The sequence below is a fragment of the Aquarana catesbeiana genome, linkage group LG03 (genome assembly GCF_042186555.1).
Source record: "Aquarana catesbeiana isolate 2022-GZ linkage group LG03, ASM4218655v1, whole genome shotgun sequence".
NCBI lineage: Eukaryota > Metazoa > Chordata > Amphibia > Anura > Ranidae > Aquarana > Aquarana catesbeiana.
The window spans coordinates 58,685,010-58,707,203 of NC_133326.1; the positions used below are offsets into that span (position 1 = coordinate 58,685,010).

The 22,194-nt window shown below is 41.2% G+C and overlaps 1 protein-coding gene across 1 annotated transcript in view; it reads right to left on the minus strand.

Moving 5' to 3' along the window:
- The window catches only part of EFL1 (elongation factor like GTPase 1), a 556,540-nt gene that overhangs the window by 80,088 nt on the left and 454,258 nt on the right, over window positions 1–22,194 (minus strand). Inside the window, exons 17-18 of the mRNA XM_073618573.1 lie at window positions 19,470–19,617; window positions 1,375–2,363 (exon numbers count right to left, since the gene is read on the minus strand). Of these exons, the coding sequence (XP_073474674.1) occupies window positions 1,375–2,363; window positions 19,470–19,617 (1,137 nt within the window). The remainder of the gene's footprint in view (window positions 1–1,374; window positions 2,364–19,469; window positions 19,618–22,194) is intronic.

Consider the following 22,194-nt stretch of genomic DNA (forward strand, 5'->3'; position numbering starts at 1 on the left):
GAAGGGGACTGGAGGACCTCAATTACGAGGAATGATTACAAGCACTAAACATATTCTCCCTGGAGAAGAGACGCTGGAGAGGAGATACGATAGTGATATACAAATATCTCAATGATGATCTCAGTGTAGGTAGGAAACTATTCAGTCTCAGGGAGTGTAAGAGAACACGGGGCCACACGATGAGACTGAAAAAGAAGCAGTTTAACATTAAGCTGCGTTGGGGGTTTTTTACTGTCAGGGAGGTAAGGATGTGGAACTCTTTTCCACAATTGGCATCAGCGGGAAGTATTGATAGTTTTAAAAGACTCTTGGATGTGCATCTTAGTGAACACAACATACAGGGATATGGGAAATAATTATCAACATTGACACACATACACAGGTTGAACTGGATGCACAAGTGTCTTTATTCAACCTTACCAACAATGAACTGTAATAAAAAATAAAAAAATATTCCTACATCCACGCAAACAAGGTGGATGGAGGAAAATGCCCAAGGACATTGTATTCTGACAGGGGCTCCTACCGCTGATCCCGCCAATCGAGAAAAGTTTTTCAAATTGTCTGTTCGACAGAAGTTAATCAAACGATCAGCTTCTGTTGAGAGGGGGCTGCTACACATTGATTACAATGTCAATCAGTGTATGGCTAGTTTAAGTCAGCCTCTGTACTTGATGATGCAACATGAAGACAAAAACCTGCAGAAGATATTGGAGGGAACTTTCCCCATTAAAGTTAATACAGGACATTCCAACAATAATGTTCTGGCAATTTAAACCACTTTTAATTGCAAAAATGGCAACATATATCAATTATTTCAAGCCCTGAGTTGTCTAGGAAAAGTAATAAGAGGCATTTATTTTTAAACCAGACACCCTGCCAGATAAACTAGACACTAATATATGTTTACTGTACATGGAAATGTAAGTCCAGCTCCTCACTTTTTAAGAAGCCAGGAGCCAATATTTCAGACTTCACCTCAATGACTACCTATTGATGTATTTGAGACTGCAGCTTCACTGGACAGTTAACAAAATATTCAAGGGTTGCAAAGTATGTGTGGAAGGTATTTGGAAAATGACCATCTTGTCATGTTACTACACACTGAAAGTTCTAAATAATCCAAGAATACTTTGAGATAATGGAAATCCACTTTAAGAGAACTTTTAAGCTGCACAGTAAAACATATCAATTCTGTTTCTAAACAAACATAGAAAATATATAGGCAGGTGTCTAGCTCCATCAGGCACAGTATTAGGAATACATACAGTTACAAACAGGTGACGGCAACCATAAAAATTGCCATTTTCCGTTATAAAAACATAATTGTTACAAGACATTATCAGAGTTTTTGTAATGACAACTTGCACTTACCCAAAACTTCTGCTGTGGCCATAATTTCACAGGTGTACATTGCAGCCATAAGCCTTTGGGGTTGGACATGGAAAGCGCAACGACACGCTTCCTTCATTGTGGCAATTAACTGTCCAGAAAATGGCCCATAACAACCTGGAAGCATCACATCTACTTTCTGTTTATTAGACTTGTCATGAGCTTTTGAACCTTCCTGGTGGTCTTCCAAGATGTCTTTTCCATCAGTGGTTTTTCTTGCAGCATCATTAGTAGAGCCAACATTTGAAGTCTCTTCAGCCTCTGTTAGTATTATTTCTTCTGAGACTTGCCTTTCTAGAATCACAGATTTACACATATCAAGTTTCTGCACAATGAAACAGACACCCATTAGAGGTTCTTCACACATAGGTCCAGCAAGGGTTGCAAGCTGAAATCCACTAACGATGCTGTTATCAAAGTTCCGATATATACATTGTTTGGTAACTTTTTCAAGGCATTGCCAGACAGATGGAATTTCATAACCTTCAATGTGATTTAACAAAATATTTGGCCCACAGTGCCGTGGACCAAATGACCAGATCTGGTTGACGGCATTTCTCCACCTTCTGCCCTGTAAATGCTGCTCGAGCTGACCTTTGAATTCTTGAATTCTGCTTATTGTTGTATCGTTTACATTAGCATTACTGCCTTCATTCAAAGCCAAGTTAACCTGTTCAATGGTGCGAATCAAGTCACTGTTTTTCTCTAATAGCTGGGTGACCTCTTCTGGAAGTGGCATTGCTCTGACACTGAGAGTGGCCAGTTTATTTGGTGTGGTTACAGTCACAAAGCCATCAGCATCAATCTGGACTCCCTCAGGCCCCTTAGTTGGCTCTTCTTTCTGATGTATGATGGCGACTTTTTGCTGCTTTCCAATTTCTTCATTTACCATGTCTAGTTTTGGTGGCCTGATTATAGTTTCCCGAAAAGGAATAATTGGGGCTGATGCACTCAGCTGAATTTTGGCAAACCTACATGCAATACAAAAAAAAAGTAAAAAAAAAAATTGAGAGCAAGGAAAACCAGAAAACCTATTACCGGTATATATTCTTCCCTACAAATAAACTTCTAAACATACAATCTTATGTCTTATGGTTATTTAGGGCTCATTCACACTATGTGCAGTTCCCTGCATTTTTCCTTTGGGATAAACACTGCTAACTGTAATGCCACAAGGAAAATAATAGTTCACACCAGAATGCAGTGTTTCACTGCGTTCCAGAGCCCTGTGATATAACAATCAACCAACGGAACACATTGGCCGTGAGTGCATCATTTTTTATTTATTTTTTTTTAATCAGAAGAACAGCTTTATTCAAAATAAAAAAGGAAACATACATGGTACACATATCCAATAAAATCAGTACAATCATATGAGGAAAAAAACAAACAAAACCCAAAACCGTGAAGTGGGGTAATAGGAAAAACAGATAAGCATTTTAAAGCATGGTACCAGGATATCAAAATGGATACAGTTTGAACCTAAACTTCCAAGCAGGAGATATAGACATCATCAGGAAAAGTACATTAAGTGGTGGGATGAATAGAGATTTCCGGTATGATATAATATCTAAAACATCAGCTATACAAATGGCATATATTACTAACTTTTAATCAGTACATATATCAGAGTGGGATAGCCACCTGTCCCAAATCTTCGAATACTTATGAGGGCACCTTCTGTGTTCATATACAGTATCTCACAAAAGTGAGTACACCCCTCACATTTTTGTAAATATTTTATTATATCTTTTCACGTGACAACACTGAAGAAATTACACTTTTGCTACAATGTAATGTAGTGAGTGTACAGCTTGTGAGTACACCCCTAAGTGAAAATGTTCAAATTGGGGCCAAAGTGTCAATATTGCGTGGCCACCATTATTTTCCAGCACTGCCTTAACCCTCTTGGACATGGAGTTCACCAGAGCTTCACAGGTTGCCACTGGTGTCCTCTCTCACTCCTCCATGATGACATAACCGCGCTGATGGATGTTAGAGTCCTTGCACTCCTCCACCTTCCATTTGAGGATGACCCACAGATGCTCAATAGGGTTTAGGTCTGGAGACATGCTTGGTCGTCTTGGAGGTGTGTTTGGGGTCGTTATCATGTTGGAATACTGCCCTGCGGCCCAGTCTCGAAAGGGAGGGGATCATGCTCTGCTTCAGTATGTCACAGTACATGTTGGCATTAATGGTTCCCTCAATGAACTGTAGCTCCCCAGTGCCGGCAGCACTCATGCAGCTCCAGACCATGACACTCCCACCAACATGTTTGATTGTAGGCAAGACACACTTTTCTTTGTACTGCTCACTTGGTTGCCGCCACACACGCTTGACACCATCTGAACCAAATAAGTTTATCTTGGTCTCATTAGACCACAGAACATGGTTCCAGTAATCCATGTCCTTAGTCTGCTTGTCTTCAGGGCTTTCTTGTGCATCATCTTTAAAAGAGGCTTCCTTCTGGGACGACAGCCATGCAGACCAATTTGATGTAGTGTGCGGCGCTTGGTCTGAGCACTGACAGGCTGACCCCTCACCCCTTCAACCTCTGCAGCAATGCTGGCAGCACTCGTATGTCTATTTCCCAAAGACAACCTCTGGATAGGACGCTGAGCATGTGCACTCAACTTCTTTGGTCGATCATGGCGAGGACTGTTCTGAGTGGAACCTGTATTGTTAAACTGCTGTATGTTCTTGGCCACCGTGCTGCAGCTCAGTTTCAGGGTCTTGGCAATCTTCCTATAGCCTAGGCCATCTTCATGTAGAACAATTCTTTTTTCAGATCTTCAGAGAGTTCATTGCCATGAGGTGCCATGCTGGACTTCCAGTGACCAGTATGAGAGAGTGAGAGCGATAACACCAAATTTAACACACCTGCTCCCCATTCACACCTGAGACCTTGCAGCACTAATGAGTCACATGACACCGAGGAGGGAAAACGGCTAACTTGGCCCAATTTGGACATTTTCACTTAGGGGTGTACCCACTTTTGCTGCCATCGGTTTAGTGTGTTGAGTTATTTTGAGGGGACAGCAAATTTACACTATTATACAAGCTGTACACTCACTACTTTACATTGTAGCAAAGTGTAATTTCTTCAGTGTTGTCACATGAAAAGATATAATAAAATATTTACAAAAATGTGAGGGGTGTACTCACTCTTGTGAGATAATGTATTATCTTTTTGTATGGCAGTGCAGTGTGACATTGACCTCTCATATCCAGGTTTAAAGAGTTGGGGGTAATGCTTGCACCCAGGTCCTTGCTGCCATTTTTCTAGCCATATATAATGTTTCTCTCAAGAAGACAGCAAGATATTTGTCTGTATCCAAATCTGGTAGCAAGCCTAATAAGCATAATTTAGGTGAGTGCATCCTTTTAATAAACTATACATAAGGAATCTGTATAGGTATGACCCAAAATGTACCCCCAAACCTCCTTCCCCCCTCTATGTTTCAAATTCCATTTTTTCTTTTACCTCATTCATGTAGTGAGAAACTGCTTTTCTTACTCCCTGTGATATCATCCACGGGTTTCTGAAATTCTTTCAGGAGCTGATCGGTCAGCTGCGGTCATAGGCATACCCACAAGACAACATCTCCCATGAGCCCCTTCCCTAAACCCAGTGTAATTGCAGGCTCTTGGGACTTAAAGTGGAGTTCCACCCAAAAATGCAACTTCTGCTTTAAGTGATGTGACCCCCTGACATGCCACATTTGTCATGTCATTTTTTTTGGGGGGGGATACCCAGTTTTTATGGGCACCCAGCTCCCACTTCCTCCCCGGGCTCCGTGGTGCCGGAAGGAAGTTAACCTCTCCCCCTCCCTCCCTGCAATCTTCTGGGACACTCACAGCGCGCAGCATGGCTCGTGCATGCGCAGTGCGTGTCCAGCTGTGACGCCACACAGTTAGAATGTCAGGGCTTCATGAGCCCACATCGCTGGACCGTGGGACAGGTGAGTGTCTGATTATAAAAAGTCAGCAGCTACACTTTTTGTAGCTGCTGACTTTTAAATGGGTGGAACTCGGCTTTAAGGCAGCAGCAACATTTTGCTGGGAAATAAATAAATGTATGCATGTGAAGAGGGTCAGAGAGAGGATAGATGAAGTTCTGTAGTCTAGCAGGCAGGGCTGATAATGCTACTAGGGATTTCAGAGCGGCAAATGCACTGTGTTGTCAGCTGCAACAAGGAAAAAGGAGCCAACTGTATTTTTGCAAGATCGGTAGGTATTTTTTAGTTCTATCAGTGTTTTTAAAGCCATGGTTGCAGGAAAGAAAATCACTCTATCTATGGCTGGATTTAGAAACAATCTCGTAAATGAGAGGCATGAACCCCTCTTAGACAGTTGTCAAAATAACAGCTGTACATATTAAAAGATTTTTCCCCAACTCTTGTCCTGGGGACAAATATATCATTTTGATGAATTCCCCATTATTTTCTGTCCCAATGACAATGATCCCTAAGACCAATATAGACAATGAATGAACATAGGCTGGGTATACATGGAGAGTTGTTTTTTTCTTTTCCAATTGTGGGATTTGAAATATCGGGATCTGTGTAGAGTGCTGTGAGTGCCCAAGTGCACGGTGCTGTGAGTACCTGTGTATTGTATTGTTGAGTATTAGTGTCAGGAAGCTAGTTGTTAGTTAATTGGACAGAGCATAATTCCCAATCCCCATTAAATTAGTAGGTGCGACGACCGGCGGGGTTGGAGATGTGACTCGTGTACATCTTGCGGCATGTACGTGTTCTTTGATCATCCGATCAAGGGCGCATTCTGCTGTGCAAAATGTAAGCAAGTTGTTTCCCTGGAAGCCCAGGTTCTGAATCTAGGGAAGCAACTGTCACACATACCCAGCAGGTGCCAGCACAGAGGCGGGTGGAGAGAAAGAGGCACCAGAGAAGAGGAGATGGGTGACAGTCAGGAAAAGTATAGTTGAAAGAGTCAGGGAGGCCGATCCTGAGCTGGAACATCCCAATAAGTAAGCCCCGTTGCGTGACATTGGTGAAACCAGTCAGGGGACAAGCACTGCTGAAGCAGAGTGACGCCCCTAGCTGCCAGGGGAAGAACTACTCCAGTGAGAGTGGAGGGGAAGCCAAAGGGAATGAAAGGAAGATTTTATTGGTAGGGACTCAATTCTCAGAAGGACAGAGAGGGCAATCTGTCACAAAGACCTGAAGCGCTGAACTGTATTTTGTCTTCCGGGCGCTCAGGTTTGGCACATCGCGGATCTGGTGGACAGATTACTGGGGGGGGGGGCTGGGGAAGACCCAGCTGTCATGGTGCATGTTGGCACCAATGACAAAGTCAGAGGAAGAAAGAGTGTCCTAGTGTCCTAATAAACGATTTTAGGGATTTAGGAGCTAAATTGAGGAATAGGACCTCCAAGGTAGTATTTTCAGAAATACTACCGGTACCTCGAGCCACACCAGAAAGGAAGTGGGAGATTAGAGCAGTAAACCAGTGACTGAGGAACATGGTGTAGAAATGGGGGGTTTCGGTTCCTGGAGAACTGGGCTGACTTTTCAGTCGGTCACCAGCTCTATAGAAGGGATGGACTGCACCTAAATGAGGAGGGTGCAGATCTGCTGGGAGTGAAGATGGCCGAAAAGTTAGAGGGGCTTTTAAACTAGGCGATGGGGGGGGAGGGTCCAGACATAGAGATAGCCAGCGTGGAAAGTATTTTAGTAGGTAGTATTGGGGGCATTATTGGTAGGTTGGCTAAAACACCTAAACCCATGGTAAGTATAGTAACAAGTCCTATTTGAAACCTCAGAACACCCAATAAGGAAAACTACAAGGCATGTTCACTAATGCCAAGAGTCTGGCGAACAAGATGGGAGAACTAGAGCTGCTACTGTATGAGGAGAAATAAGATTTTGTGGGAATTTCAGAGACCTGGTTCAATAGCTCTCATGTTAGGCTGGCAACCATTCAAGTGTATTTCCTATATCGCAGGGACAGGAAGGGTAAAAAAAAGGGAGAGGGGTAAAGCTGTATATCAAAAATAATATACAGGTGAATGTGAGGGATGACATCACTAATCAAGCAAGGGAAGAGGTGGAATCCTTATGGGTAGAGTTACAATAGAGGGAAAAAAGGAGAGAGTATTACTAGGAGCATGCTATAGGCCCCCTAACCTGAGAGGGGAGGGGGAGACGGACAGTTTGGAATGGCGGAAAGGATGGGAAGTGTCATTATAATGGTGGATTTTAATTATCCAGACATAGACTGGGCAAAAGGACCTGCGCATTCATCTAAGGCTCGCCATCTCCTAAATGTCTTACAGGACGATTTCATGGGTCAGATGGTAAATGCACCAACAATAAACAAAGCGTTACTAGACCTACTGATTATTAACAATACAGACTTGATCACGGATGTAGAAATGCGGGGAAACTTAGCGATCACAGGTCAATTAGTTTCAGCATAAATCACACAAATAGGAAACATAAGGCACATACAAGGACACTAAATTTCAAAAGAGCCAACTTCCAGAAACTATGCTCTTGCTAGAAGATACTAAATGGGATAAAATCCTAGGAACACGGAGGAAAAATGGGTGTGCTTTAGTAGCATATTAAATAAGGGTATTATCCAGTGCATCCCAAAGGGTAATACATTTAAAATAGCTAATAAAAGTCCTGGGTGGCTTAACGCCAACATAAAAATTCATATAAAAGGAAAGGAGAAGGCCCTCAAAAAATACAAGGCTGAGGGATCATCATCAGCATTCCAACTGTATAAAGAATGCAATAAGAAATGTAAGGGTCTAATCAGGGCGGCTAAGATAGAACACAAAAAGCACATAGCGGAGAAGAGTAATGCCCTGTACACACAGTCGGATTTTCCGATGGAAAATGTGTGATAGGACCTTGTTGTCGGAAATTCCAACCGTGTGTGGGCTCCATCACACATTTTCCATTGGATTTTCCGACACACAAAGTTTGAGAGCAGGCTATAAAATTTTCCGACAACAAAATTTGTTGTCGGAAATTCTGATCGTGTGTAAATCCGACGCACAAAGTGCCACGCATGCTCAGAATAAATAAAGAGATGAAAGCTATTGGCTACTGCCCCGTTTATAGTCCCGACGTACGTGTTTTACGTCACCGCGTTCAGAATGATCGATTTTTCTGACAACTTTGTGTGACCGTGTGTATGCAAGACAAGTTTGAGCCAACATCCGTCGGAAAAAATCCTAGGATTTTGTTGTCGGAATGTCGGATCAATGTCCGACCGTGTGTACGGGGCATAAGAAAAATCCCAAGAAATTCTTTAAGTACATAAATAGTAAAAGAGGGATTACGGATCATATTGGCCCAATAAAGGATGATGAAGGGATTCTGGTTACAAAGGATGGTGAGATGACGAAGGTTTTGAATGTATTTTTCTCCTCAGGCTTCACAAGGGAAACGGGAGGCTTCAGTAACCAAAACAGCAATGTTTATTCTCATGACATGTCACAGGAAGCACCCCAATGGTTAACAGAGGATACAATCAGAAACAGACTTGAAAAACGTAACATAAATAAGTCACCGGAACCAAAAGGCTTGCACCCGAGGGACCTTAAGGAGCTCTGTCAAATAATTGCCAGACCGTTGTTCCTAATTTTATGAACAGTCTACTGACTGGTATGGTACCAGCTGATTAGAGAAAAGCCAATGTAGCACGATCTTTAAAAAAGGACCAAGATATATCCCTAGGAACTACAGACCAGTTAGCCTAACAACAAAAGTACGCAAGCTCTTGGAAGGGATGATAAGGGACTATACACAAGATTTTAGTAATGAAAATGGTATCATTAGCAGTAATCAGCATGGATTCTTGAAAAATCTTTCTTGCCAAACAAATCTATTAACCTTCTATGAGGAGGTGAGCTACCATGAAGATGAAGGAAGGCTGGTAGACGTAGTGTATCTGGATTTTGCAAAGATATTTGACACAGTTCCCCACAAACGTTTACTATACAAGCTAAGGTCTGTTGGCATGGACCAAAGGGTGGCTACAAGGGCGAGTTCAGAGGGTAGTGATAAATGGAGAGTACTCGGAATGGTCCAATGTGGAAAGTGGGGTCCCTCAGGGTTCTATCCAGGGACCAATCCTATTTAATTTATTCATAAATGATCTGGAGGATGGGATAAACAGCTCAATCTCAGAATTTGGGGATGATACTAAGCTAAGCAGGGCAATAGCTTCTTCGCAGGATGTGGAAACCTTGCAAGAAGATCTGAACAAATGAATGGGGTGGACAACTACATGGCAAATGAGGTTTAATGTAGAAAAATTTAAAATAATGCATATAGGTGGCAAAAACATGAATGCAATCTACTCACTAGGGGGAGAACCTCTGGGGGAATCTAGGATGGAAAAGGACCAGGGGGTCCTAGTAGATGATAGGCTCAGCAACGGCATGCAATGCCGGCTGCTGCAAGTAAAGCCAATAGAAAATTGGCATGCATTAAAAATGGGATTAACTCCAGAGATAAAACAATAATGCTCCTACTCTACAAGACTCTGGTCTGGCCGCACCTGGAGTATGTCATCCAGTTCTGGGCTCCAGTCCTCAGGAAGGATGTGCTGGAAATGGAGCGAGTACAGAGAAGGGCAACAAAGCTAATAAAGGGACTGGAGAATCTTAGTTATGAGGAAAGATTACATGCACTGAACTTATTCTCTCTGGAGAAGAGACGCTTGAGAGGGGATATGATTTCAATGTACAAATACCGTACTGGTGACCCCACAATAGGGATAAAACTTTTCTGCGAAAGGGCATTTAAAAAGACTTGCCGCCATTCACTATAACTAGAGGAAAAGCGATTTAACTGGAAACTGCGTAAAGGATTCTTTACGGTAAGAATGTGGAATTCTCTTCCACTAGCAGTGGTTTCAGCAGGGAGCATAGATAATTTCAAAAAGCTATTAGACACCTAAACGACCACAACATACAGGGATTTACAATGTAATATTGATATAAAAGTGCACAAACACAGGCTGGACTTGATGGACTTTTTTCAACCTTACCAACTATGTAACTATGTAAGAGCTTAGGGAGCTAAGTTCTAGATCTGCACTTACCACCTGCTTTAGAGGAGCTCTATGGGCACAGTATACACATAAATACTATAACAACATAATTGTAATACTAATACAATCTCTATTATTGACAATCCAATATACGCTTACTCAAAAAAAAAATCTCCCTTTCATGTTGACATTTTTGCCTATCTGCTGGCCATTTCTTTTCACAACTTACTGAATATCCTGCATGCTTTTCAGCTTCTCCTCTGTTGTTTACTTTCAATTTCCAAGGACTACATATCCCATGGTACCTTGCTGCCTGCAAAAAGTGATTCCTATACTGACTCCACCTCTTGAAACTCCTCCTCTCAGCACCTATAGTTCAGAAGGAAGACTCTGTGAAATGTGTGACACAGCAGTGCCTACTCACAGGGAATAATAAATACGTAATTCAAGGAGGTAAAGGTATGGTGCTCTTCACAAAGTACAATTATGGTGAGTACTTAGTGCGGAAGGTGGAGGTAGACACTGTGTGGACAGTGAAAAGTGGAGAAGAGTACACTGCTTGAATCACTGGCACTTTGCTAAATGAATTTTGTTTTGCACATGAACTTTGCAGTGGAAATGTCTCTTGCAGGGGACACTTTATTAAAGCAGAGCTTCACCCAAAAGCTCCACTTGTTTGCACCCTCCCCCTCTTCACTGCCACATTTGGCACTGGGGGGGGGAGGTGTTACCCACTCTTACTTCTGGATGGATACGATTGCTGCAGCGATGTCTGGCCCTTCCTCCTTCCCCCCCGCAGCCTTCTGGGACACACACAGGTCCCAGAAGACTGCGGGACCATTTAGAAAGGGCAGGGTGACTCGGAAGGCTTCACTGCTGGTTTCCCTTACTTAAGATGCTCAGCACCTGCACCTGAAGCCGATTGAAGAATCGGCTCGGGTGCCAACATCGCTGGATCCCTGGACAGGTAAGTGTCCTTATATTAAAAGTCAGCAGCTACAGTATTTGTAGCTGCTGACCTTTAATTTTGGGGGGGAAAACTGGAGCTCCTCATTTGAATTTGAATGCATGAGACACTTTATTCAATATATGCATTTGAGTACACAGGCCACTTTTTTTTATTAATGTATGGACACTGGGCATTTTATGAATCATGTGAATTTATATTTTATCGAATTTGGCACATTGCACTTTTTTTTATTTTGAGATATATTCGTTTTTGCTGTGTATTATATATTTAATAGGTAAAGTGTAGTCATAATTTTATTTTGTACGCTTTAGGATATACTCATAAAAGAGAGCAATGTTGCACCCTATCTTAAAGTGGCTGGTGAGCAACCTGGATCTGGACATCGTGGAGACGTTAGCTCTCCTCACATCATGGAATGGCAACCCCAAAAAAGATCCATCAACTCATTTAAACAATCAGAAATCGGTATTCATTTATGTGACTGTAGAAAAAAAAAAGTAGTAAGAAAAGTTTTCCAGGATTTAAGAACCTGCTGCTGGCAGAGCTCCCTCAAAGGAGGGGACCTTGACTATTTTATGTCTTTGAGAGGAACAGCAGCATTTAAGCAAGCAAAAGAATGCACCTGGCAAAAGGCGCATCCCTGAAAAGAGAAGCACAATTTGGCTGTTAGTTACCAAGTGAACTGTTAATGTGCTTTCAGTGTATGGGAAAATAAAAAGGGAAACAAAAAACCCATGCAGGAAAAACATTAACAGGACGTAACACAATGTCTAAGTATAGAAGTCAGGCTGTAGAAGAGAACGGACACCTGTGGGGAAGGTGGTAAAGAACAAATTTCCTTCCTAGCATGGTGCAGCAAAATGTCTCCAGTGCATACAAGTGCCTTATTATTAATCCTGAAAATGTGCCTGCTACAAAGCCATTACATCATCAGGGTATGGCTGCATATATGTATACACCATTCCTCGCCCTCTGATCCTGAGGCCTACAATTAGCTAAATGCTGGGGGAAGCCATGTTATTAAAGTGCCTGCACACGCTCATTTGTGTTTGACTGAAATAAGCAAATACATATGGAAAAGCATACTAAATTTCCCCAGGCATGCATATATTTAGCATCACAGCAACACAAACATTTTGTAAGTACTTTTAGTAAGTACAGATGTCAGGATATAATCTTTGTAGCGCTGTTATATTAAGATGTTTGGGACGGTGTCATAGAAGTAGAGTCATCCCATCAGATTGACAGCTGTTGAAGGACCAGTAGACAAAAATATAGTTATTTTATGTGAAAGCATTCACAAATATGTACATAGAGTACAGAATATATGTACAGAGTAGAGAATATATATATATATATATATATATATATATATATATATATAAATATATATACACACACACACATATACACACACACCCCGATCATTCATAACATTATGACCATTGATATCTCGTTACAATGGCACCTGAAAATGGATGGGATATATTAGGCAGCAAGTGGACAAGTTGTCCCTAATGTTAAAGTTGTCTGCAATGGTCAGGTCCTACCAAAAGTGGTCCAAGGTAGGAAAACTGGCAAACCGGTAAAAGGATCATGGTCAGCCAAGGCTCATTATTGCACGTAGGGAGCAATGATTGGTCAGTGTAGCTCAATCCAATAGAAGAGCAACTATAGCTCAGATTGCTGAAAAAGTTTGTGTTGGTTTCTGATAGAAAGGTTTCAGAACACACAGCCCATCACAGTTTGTTGTGTATGGGTCTACGTAGCCACGAACCGGTCAGGGTGCCCCTGCTAACCCGTGTTCACAGCCAAAAGTGCCTACAATGGGCATGTGAGCGTCAGAACTGGACCATACAATGGAAGAAGGTGGCCTGGTCTGATTAATCACATTTTTTTTTTACATCCTGTGGATGGTCGGGTGTATGGGCGTTGCTTACCTGGGGAAGAGATGGCACCAGGATGTAGTATGGGAAGAAGGCAAGCCAGTGGAGGCAGTGTGATGCTTTGGGCAATGTTCTGCTGGGAAATCTGGGGTCCTGCCATTCCCATAGATTTTACTTTCGATTACATGCCTCGATGGGTCAGGGCTGTTTAGTGGCAAAAAGGAGACCAACCCAATATCAGTTGGGTGATCATAATGTTATGGTGGGTGGTTATAACGTTATGGCTGATCAGTGTATATGTATGTACAAGTATTATCTGTGTTTGCATATGCTATGAAGGCAAGTATAGCCTAGTGTGCTATGGTGTTAATTATTATAGGCCAAAAGATGTCTACCAGAATCCAACACAGTGTTCACAGATGAGACAATAAAATAACATGTGTAAAGAAATGTTACGCATTCTTAAATATCTTCAATATTTATAATTTCCTTACACACACACACACACACACACACACACTTATCGGATTTAATGGCTTGCTAAGCTCATGGGAGATGCAATTTGGCAATATATTAAAGGACAAGGATTAGCCACAGCCTGCTCTATAATTAAAATAGTAGTATATTACTAAAGAAGAACTGCAGGAAAAACTGCTTCAAAGACCCACCAAGATGGAATATGTAGTTCCCCAACAGCTGAAAACCATAGTTCTACTAAGTCTGCATTAGACTAAAAAATATACAAGTCATTTGGTTAATGTTTAACTGATGACTTCCATTCATCCTAAGTCATTCCATGCCCATTATAACAAGTTTTAGGGAGACATATGGTGATCTGGTACTTGGAATAGGGAGCTGGATGCCGGCTGTTCTGTCACAAGGGACAATAATTACTCACACTCAACAGCTTTCCTAACTGTGATCCAACTACAATACGGTAATATACATCTGTCCTTGTCTTGCTTTTTGCACATTATTAGAATTAAGTCAGTCTAATTTATAGTTTATGTGCTAATAAATGCACTACCAGTTCAGATATATGGCAAATGTATATAACACATGGCACCACAATGATCTTGTACTAGATCAGTCTTGTGCTCTACTGTCAGCTCCTGGATGCTGATCATAAATGCCAGTGTCTCTCGTATTATTACAGTCATAAGTTCTGTATGTTCTGTCATGTATTGTCTTTAGAGTCTTTATAGAATATGAAAATTGTTGGAATACAAGTCTTGGCAACTGAAACTTTTTAAATAAAGTTATGGAAATAAACTTCACCAAGAAAAGGCTGTAATAATAATGAAAAATAAACCACCCTTTAAATAAAAGCTAAACCACACTAGATGTCTGCAGTTCTACAGTGGAGATAAAAAATGTACACATCCCTGTTAAAATGCCAGGTTTCTGTGATATAAAAAAACTAGACAAAGATAAATCATTTCAGAACTTTTTCCACCTTTAATGTGACCTATAAACTGTACAACTCAATTGAAAGACAAACTGAAATCTTTTCAAGTATATAAGTTTGCACACCCTGTTAAAACTGGGGATGTAGCTGTGTTCAGGATTAAGCAATCACATTCAAACTCATGTTAAATAGGAGTCGGTACACACCTACCATCATTTAAGTGCCTTTGATTAACCCCAAATAAAGTTCAGCTGTTCTAGTAGGTCTTTCCTGACATTCTCTTTGTCGCATCCTACAGCAAAAGCTATGGTTCACAGAGAGCTTCCAAAGCATCAGAGGGATCTCATTGTTAAAAGGTATCAATCAGGAGAAGGGTAGAAAAGAATTTCCAAGCTATTAGATATACCATTAAACACAGTGAAGACAATCATCATCAAGTGGAGAAAATATGGCACAACAGTGACATTACCAAGAACCGAACGTCCCTCCAGTATTGATGAAAAGACGACATGAAAACTGGTCAGGGAGGCTGCCAAGAGGCCTACATCAACATTAAAGGAGCTGCAAGAATATCTGACAAGTACTGGCTGTGTGGTACAGGTGACAACAATCTCCCGTATTCTTCATTTGTCTGGGCTATGGGGTAGAGTGGCAAGACAGAAGCCCTTTCTTACAAAGAAAAACATCCAAGCCTGGATACATTTTGCAAAAACACGAATCTGAAGTCTCCCAAAAACATGTGGGAAAATGTGTTATGGTCTGATGATTTAAGAGTTGAACTTTTTGGCCATCCAAAAGATATGTTTGGTGCAAAAACAACACTGCACATCACCAAAAGAACGCCATACCCACTGTGAAGCATGGTGGTGGCAGCATCATGCTTTGGGGCTGTTTTTCTTCAGCTAGAACAGGGGCCTTAGTCAAGGTAGAGGGAATTATGAATAGTTCCAAATACCAGTCAATATTGGCACAAACCCTTCAGGCTTCTGCTAGAAAGCTGAACATGAAGAGGAACTTCATCTTTCAGCATGAGAAAGACCCAAAGCATACATCCAAATCAACAAAGGAATGGCTTTACCAGAAGAAGATTAACATTTTGGAATGGCCCAGCCAGAGCCCAGACCCAAATCCCATTGAAAATCTGTGGGGTGATCTGAAGAGGGCTGTGCACAGGAGATGCCCTCGCAATCTGACAGATTTGGAGTGTTTTGCAAAGAAGAGTGGGCAAATATTGCCAAGTCAAGATGTGCCATGCTGATAGACTCATAGCCAAAAAGACTGAGTGCTGTAATAAAATCAAAAGGTGCTTCAACAAAGTATTAGTTTAAGGGTGTGCACACTTAAGCAACCATATGATTTTAGTTTTTTATTTTTACTTCCCTCCACCTAAGCTGGGTTCACACCTATGCAAATTGGATGCGGGTTTCCCCGCATCCAATTCGCATAGGAGGAGAATGTGACCGGCTCTCTATGGAGCCGGTTCACATTACTCTGGGGCGGCTGCAGAGCGCACTGCACAGAAACGGTACGTCTTTGGCTCAGTTTCAGGGCCGAATTTATGCAAAGATTCGCCTCTGATTCGTCCCTGAAACAGAGAACGAGGACGCACAGCGTTCCTATGTGATCCGCAGCCAGTTGCAGTCTGAACCAAGCCTCAAAGATTTCAGTTTGTTGTTCAACTGAATTGTACAGTTTATAGGTCACATTAAAGATGGACAAAGTTCTGAAATTTTTTATCTTTGTCTCATTTTTTTTTTTTACAGAAACCACAGAAACCTGTCATTTTAACAGGGGTGTGTAGACTTTTTATATCCACTGTATGTATCTATGAAAAGAGATGGTCCATCAGTGTACACCTGCTGGTTGCTTTGGCTGTGCAAGTCCTGGGAAAACAATGGAGCAGATCAGACTACGGAAACTGTTACTTCACATGTGGATGAAATGATCCATTAAAGGATATCTAAGCCAAAAACAATATATTTCAGATATTACAGCTTAGCAGTACTTAGATGTAGTGACTGCATTATTTTTCTTTAGGCTAATTACATTTTCAGCAAGTACAGAAGTCACTGGTTAATCTTGCCAGAAATGAAGTCACCTCATCTCTTGCTGTGAGCTGAAAAGAAAGCAAAAGCTTCATATTTCTTGTGTAAACTGTACTAGTCTTACCAATACACTATATCATAGACAAACAAAATCTACGCCAAAACATTATACTCAAAGAGACGCTGGGAATTTCCAGGGCAGTAAGGAACTCAAAATAAGCTAAAGAGCTTCAGCCAGATGGCTGCTTCACAGCAAGGTCTTCCCTGGTAGGCACCCAACAGCTGCTCAAAACACAAAAATACCCAAAGAAATGCCAGACCAAAATCAGATAAAGGAGTCTAAGACAACCCCAATTGTTAATAAAAAGAGGTCAATTGCTGCTCAGCTACTGCTGTCAGGATGTTCCTCTATAAGCAGAGTTTAATACTGGTTCTAATTTAGATCTTTGAAGTTACTGGTTTCTACAAGTCCCTCCGAGTTTTGTCCTTTGTTGTACCTTGGTGAGCAGAGAATGGTGTTGGATGTTTTTGTGACTTTTTTATATCAACAATTGGCATTGTGTTAGACTCCTTTATCTGATTTTGGTTTGACATCCCATTTTGTATTTTTGTGTAAAAACAAGTAAACAAGTCCATGAGAAAACCATGCTCCTTCCATAGATTCAGCTGAAAATGAGTGTGGCCACAAAGGGACAGGAAGTGTGTTATTTGCAAGATTACCAGGTGAAAATAAAAGGATAGCCTGAATAAACTAGCCTGAATAAACGAATGCAGTCACCACATTTAAGTACTGATATACCGTATTTATCGGCATATAACACGCACAGGTGTATAACACGCACAGGTGTATAACACGCACCTTTATTTTAAGAGGGAAGTTTCAGGAAAAAAACTTACATTTTAAATAAAGAACTTTGAAGCAAAATTAGGGTCACAGCTTATCAATGCAGCCTCACCAGTGCCCATCTGCAGCCACTAAATTGCCCAACAATGCACCCTGCTCAGTGCCCATCTGCAGCCATTAAATTGCCCAACAATGCAGCCTGCTCAGTGCACTTCTGCAGCCATTAAATTGCCCAACAATGCACCCTGCTCAGTGCCCTTCTGCAGCCATTAAATTGCCCAACAATGCACTCTGCTCAGTGCCTATCTGCAGCCATTAAATTGCCCAACAATGCAGCCTGTCCAGTGCCTATCTGCAGCCATTAAATTGCCCAACAATGCAGCCTGTCCAGTGCACTTCTGCAGCCATTAAATTGCCCAACAATGCACCCTGCTCAGTGCCCTTCTGCAGCCATTAAATTGCCCAACAATGCACTCTGCTCAGTGCCTATCTGCAGCCATTAAATTGCCCAACAATGCAGCCTGTCCAGTGCCCATCTGCAGCCATTAAATTGCCCAACAATGCAGCATGTTTAGTGCCCATCTGCAGCCTCACCTTTCCCACCATTGCGGCCTCGCCAGTGTTGGATTACACAGTTTTGGATTATCCCTGCTGTCTCCGAGGAAAGAGGAGGAGTGAGTGACGCTGAATTACATAGAGCCGCGATCTCCTGTGTACCCGGCGCTCCGTCACTCACAGCCACGCCTCCTGGCCCTGCTCATATGATAGACAGAACAGTGCCCAGGAGGCGTGGCTGTGCGTGACGGAGCCGGGTACACAGGAGATCGCGGCTCTATGTAATTCAGCGGTGCTGGCTCCCCTTCCCTCAGAGACAGCAGGAATCGTCGTGATTTTCAGGGGGAAAAAGTGCGTGTTATACGCCGATAAATACGGGGTATACATACACACACACACACACACACATACATATATATATATATATATATATATACATATACATGCACATTTTTGTTTTTGGGTTCAAATATGATTTAGGCATATCAGAAGCAATGTGTGAGCACGATCTTTGTGTCAAGAGACCTTCATAAAGCTCTAAAATGTAAAGCCCTATATCAAGTAGTATAAGAGCCATTCATTATACCCAAGCTTAAGGTTTAGAATGTAGTTCTTTATCTATAATTTCGAAAAATAAATAGATAAAATAATATTTGTAACACACAACTGAAATCTGAATGTAATAATAGCCTAATTTACAGCCCAGAACAAATTATTTCAAGTAGATAATTGTTTTTAATGATATTTGACTAGAAATAGGAAGAGCATATGTGAGACTCAGTGTAGCTGAATTTATGGGCTCAATAGAATTAAAGATCAATTTAAAGAAAATTTTATGGATTTGACATCATTTTAAGTCTTCATAGAATTCTGCTTGAATAACAAGCCAAATCCGAAAAAAATCAGCATCGAGTGAGATAAATATCATTACAGAACAGAAAGGAAGGCTTAAAGAACAACCATCTGTATCGATAATGCAGTATTAGATACACATATAGATAAATACAGGGTTTTATTACGGCTACATCGCTTTTTAATTGGAAAATCCATCGTCCACGGAGCATGTAGCTATAAATGAAGCAATCCTATTCAGTGACAAGTAATGAGAGGTAGCCTGCCAAAAAGAGCTCACGATGGATGCAAGGGCAGAGAAGAGGCAGCACTCGCCAGCAGCACATCATTTTATAGTCATTAATAAATGTACTTAAGGGCCAAAGGATGCTGAAAGATTTTTGGATGAGAAACTCCAGCTAACTAAATGGCATAAATCAGTGACTGGTCAAAGACAACTACAATATGTTTACAGAAAAATACATATATTGTTTTTACCAACCTTTCCCTTAAGTCATCCAGACAGCGCTGCAAGTGAACCTCTCCCGCTGTAATAAGTACATGTTCTCCTGTCTCCTGGATCAGAACTTCAACACAGGGATCTGCTTGATTCAAAAGCTTCATTCCTTTCACCAACTGTGGCATCTCACCTAGTTAAAAAAACCCACATACATATATTTAAGGGAAAACAGGCATCTGTAAGCAATGGTTATATGCAAGTGAAAAATCCTGAAAGGGTTCATGGCTTAAAATTAACAAATGTTTTTTTTTTTTTTTTTTTCTTTAATCAAATTTTTTTTCATTCAATCAGTTTTTATTGAAATTGCAATAATAAGTAAGACACAGAAAGGAAAAGGAAGATAAAATGATAAAGCAGCTATATAGATTGAATTGAACATTGGGAGTCAAATATTGTTTCATAATAAGCATGCATTGATGACCAACCATATTCCAACATGGGAATCCCCTAGAGTCCTAGTTTACCACTATCCAATGTAGAAAGGGGGGTAGGTTGTGGGACTTTATATGAATCATGCAGCCAAGGAGATAACACGGCAGGGTGTGTCTGGTGGGTAATACATAATTGATAAGAACCACATATGTTACATAATAGCACGCTGCAAAAAAACATATAAAGTAAATAGAGTTTATTTCATACAGAGTGAGAACATGATAATAGCATAACATGGTAACGTAAGTTCATATTGTAGGCAAGGATAAAAACCAAACTAATTCACATGTATCTCCATGGTAAAAAATATTAAAATATTGATTGAACCGGTACACTCCAATAAGCCTAGCATAAATAATATTGATAAAATGGTAATCTTGAATTATATTAAGAAAGGCATCTGATAGCTCTTAATCGGTACACTCCAACAAGCCTCGCTTACGTAATATTGATAAGATGGTAATCTTGAATTGTATTAAGAAAGCTATCTGATAGCTTGACGTGTTTCGTGGCTGAACGCCACTCATCAGGAGCAGAAGAAAGGCAGGAGTCTATAACAATGATATTTAGAATTAAAGGCACCAAAAACCGAGCAGCAAACCACCGCTCGACAGCCAACGCCAACCCCCTCGTGGAGGACGCCGAGAAGGAATCGCAACGCCGATGTACTCACACCACCTATGGGTGACTCAGCGCATGTGGCGCCGGAGGCGTGACGTCGATATGCTGCGGGACATCCACCCAGACCCCTGTGAAAACCAGGGTGGAGGAGGGAAGGGGAGGACTCCCAGAGCTCATCACAGCTCCCGGGACTGGGAACAAGAGCAGCCAAACCACCCAACCCAACACACCGCCACCAGAGCAAAGGTTCTGCAAGGAAGGGGTGCATAGTAACCCTACATGTAATGGATGATGAAAAAACTAAGGATAGAAAATAAATGTATTATATGGATATTGTATTGAACACCTGAACTAATGCTGGCAATGGGTAGTACCAAAAAGTAAGGCTAAAAAATTGGCGCATGATTTCTTCCCTGATTGGTTAATAAAAAGTTAACAGTTGGGACTTTATATGAGGCTTTGAACAACTAGAACAAATGCCTCCATCCATAGTATATGAAGAAAGGGGGTAGGATGTGGGACTTTATATGAATCATGCAGCCAAGGAGATAACACGGCAGGGTGTGTCTGGTGGGTAATACATAATTGATAAGATTCCTGTCTTTTATTCAAGGATAGTGATCACATGAAGCCATTTACTGTATTATCACATGGTTTTTTGGCTCCTTTTAAAATCATAATGATAACAGAACTCACCCAAATGGCCCTGATCAAAAGTTTACATACCCTGGAATGTTTGGCCTTGGTAAAGACACAGAAGGTGGCACACAGGTTAAAATGGCAATTAAAGGTTAATTTCCCATATTTGTGGCTTTTTAAAATCGCAATTAGTGTCTGTGTATAAATAGTCAATGAGTTTGTTAGCTCTCACATGGATGCACTAAACAGGCTAGATACTAAGCCATGGGGAGCAGAAAAGAACAGTCAAAAGACCTGCGTAACAAGGTAATGAAACTTTACAAAGATGGAAAAGGATATAAAAAGATATCCAAAGCCTTGAATATGCCAGTCAGTACTGTTCAATCATTTGATAAGAAGTGGAAAATTTGGGGATCTCTTGCTGCCAAGCCAAGGTCAGGTAGATCAAGAAAAATTTCAGCCACAACTGCCACAGGAACTGTTCGGGATACAAATGGATAAGGGATACAAAGAAAAACCCACAGGTAACCTCAGGAGAAATACAGGCTGCTCTGGAAACAGATGGTGTGGTTGTTTTTAAGGAGCACAATACGATGATACTTGAACAAAAAAGAGCTGCATGGGCAAGTTGCCAGAAAGAAGTCTTTACTTGCACAAAAAAGCCTGTTTACAATATGCCCGACAATACCTCAACATGCCTCATTGGGCTTTTTTGTGGCATTGGCGCAGTAAAGGCTTCCTTCTGGCACCTCAACCATGTAGCTCTTTTTTGTTCAAGTATCGTTGAACAACCACGCTGGCAGTGTGAGAGGTTATTAGAATCTACTGGATAACGTCACCACTCTTGTTTCTAGTCCAACCTGCAATGTACAGTGCTTTGCAAAAGTATTCACCCCCCTTGGCTTTTTACCTATTTTGTTACATTACAGCCTTTAGTTCAATGTTTTTTTAATATGAATTATATGTGACCTAACACATCACATCACCCAAAGAACACCATCCCCACGGTGAAACA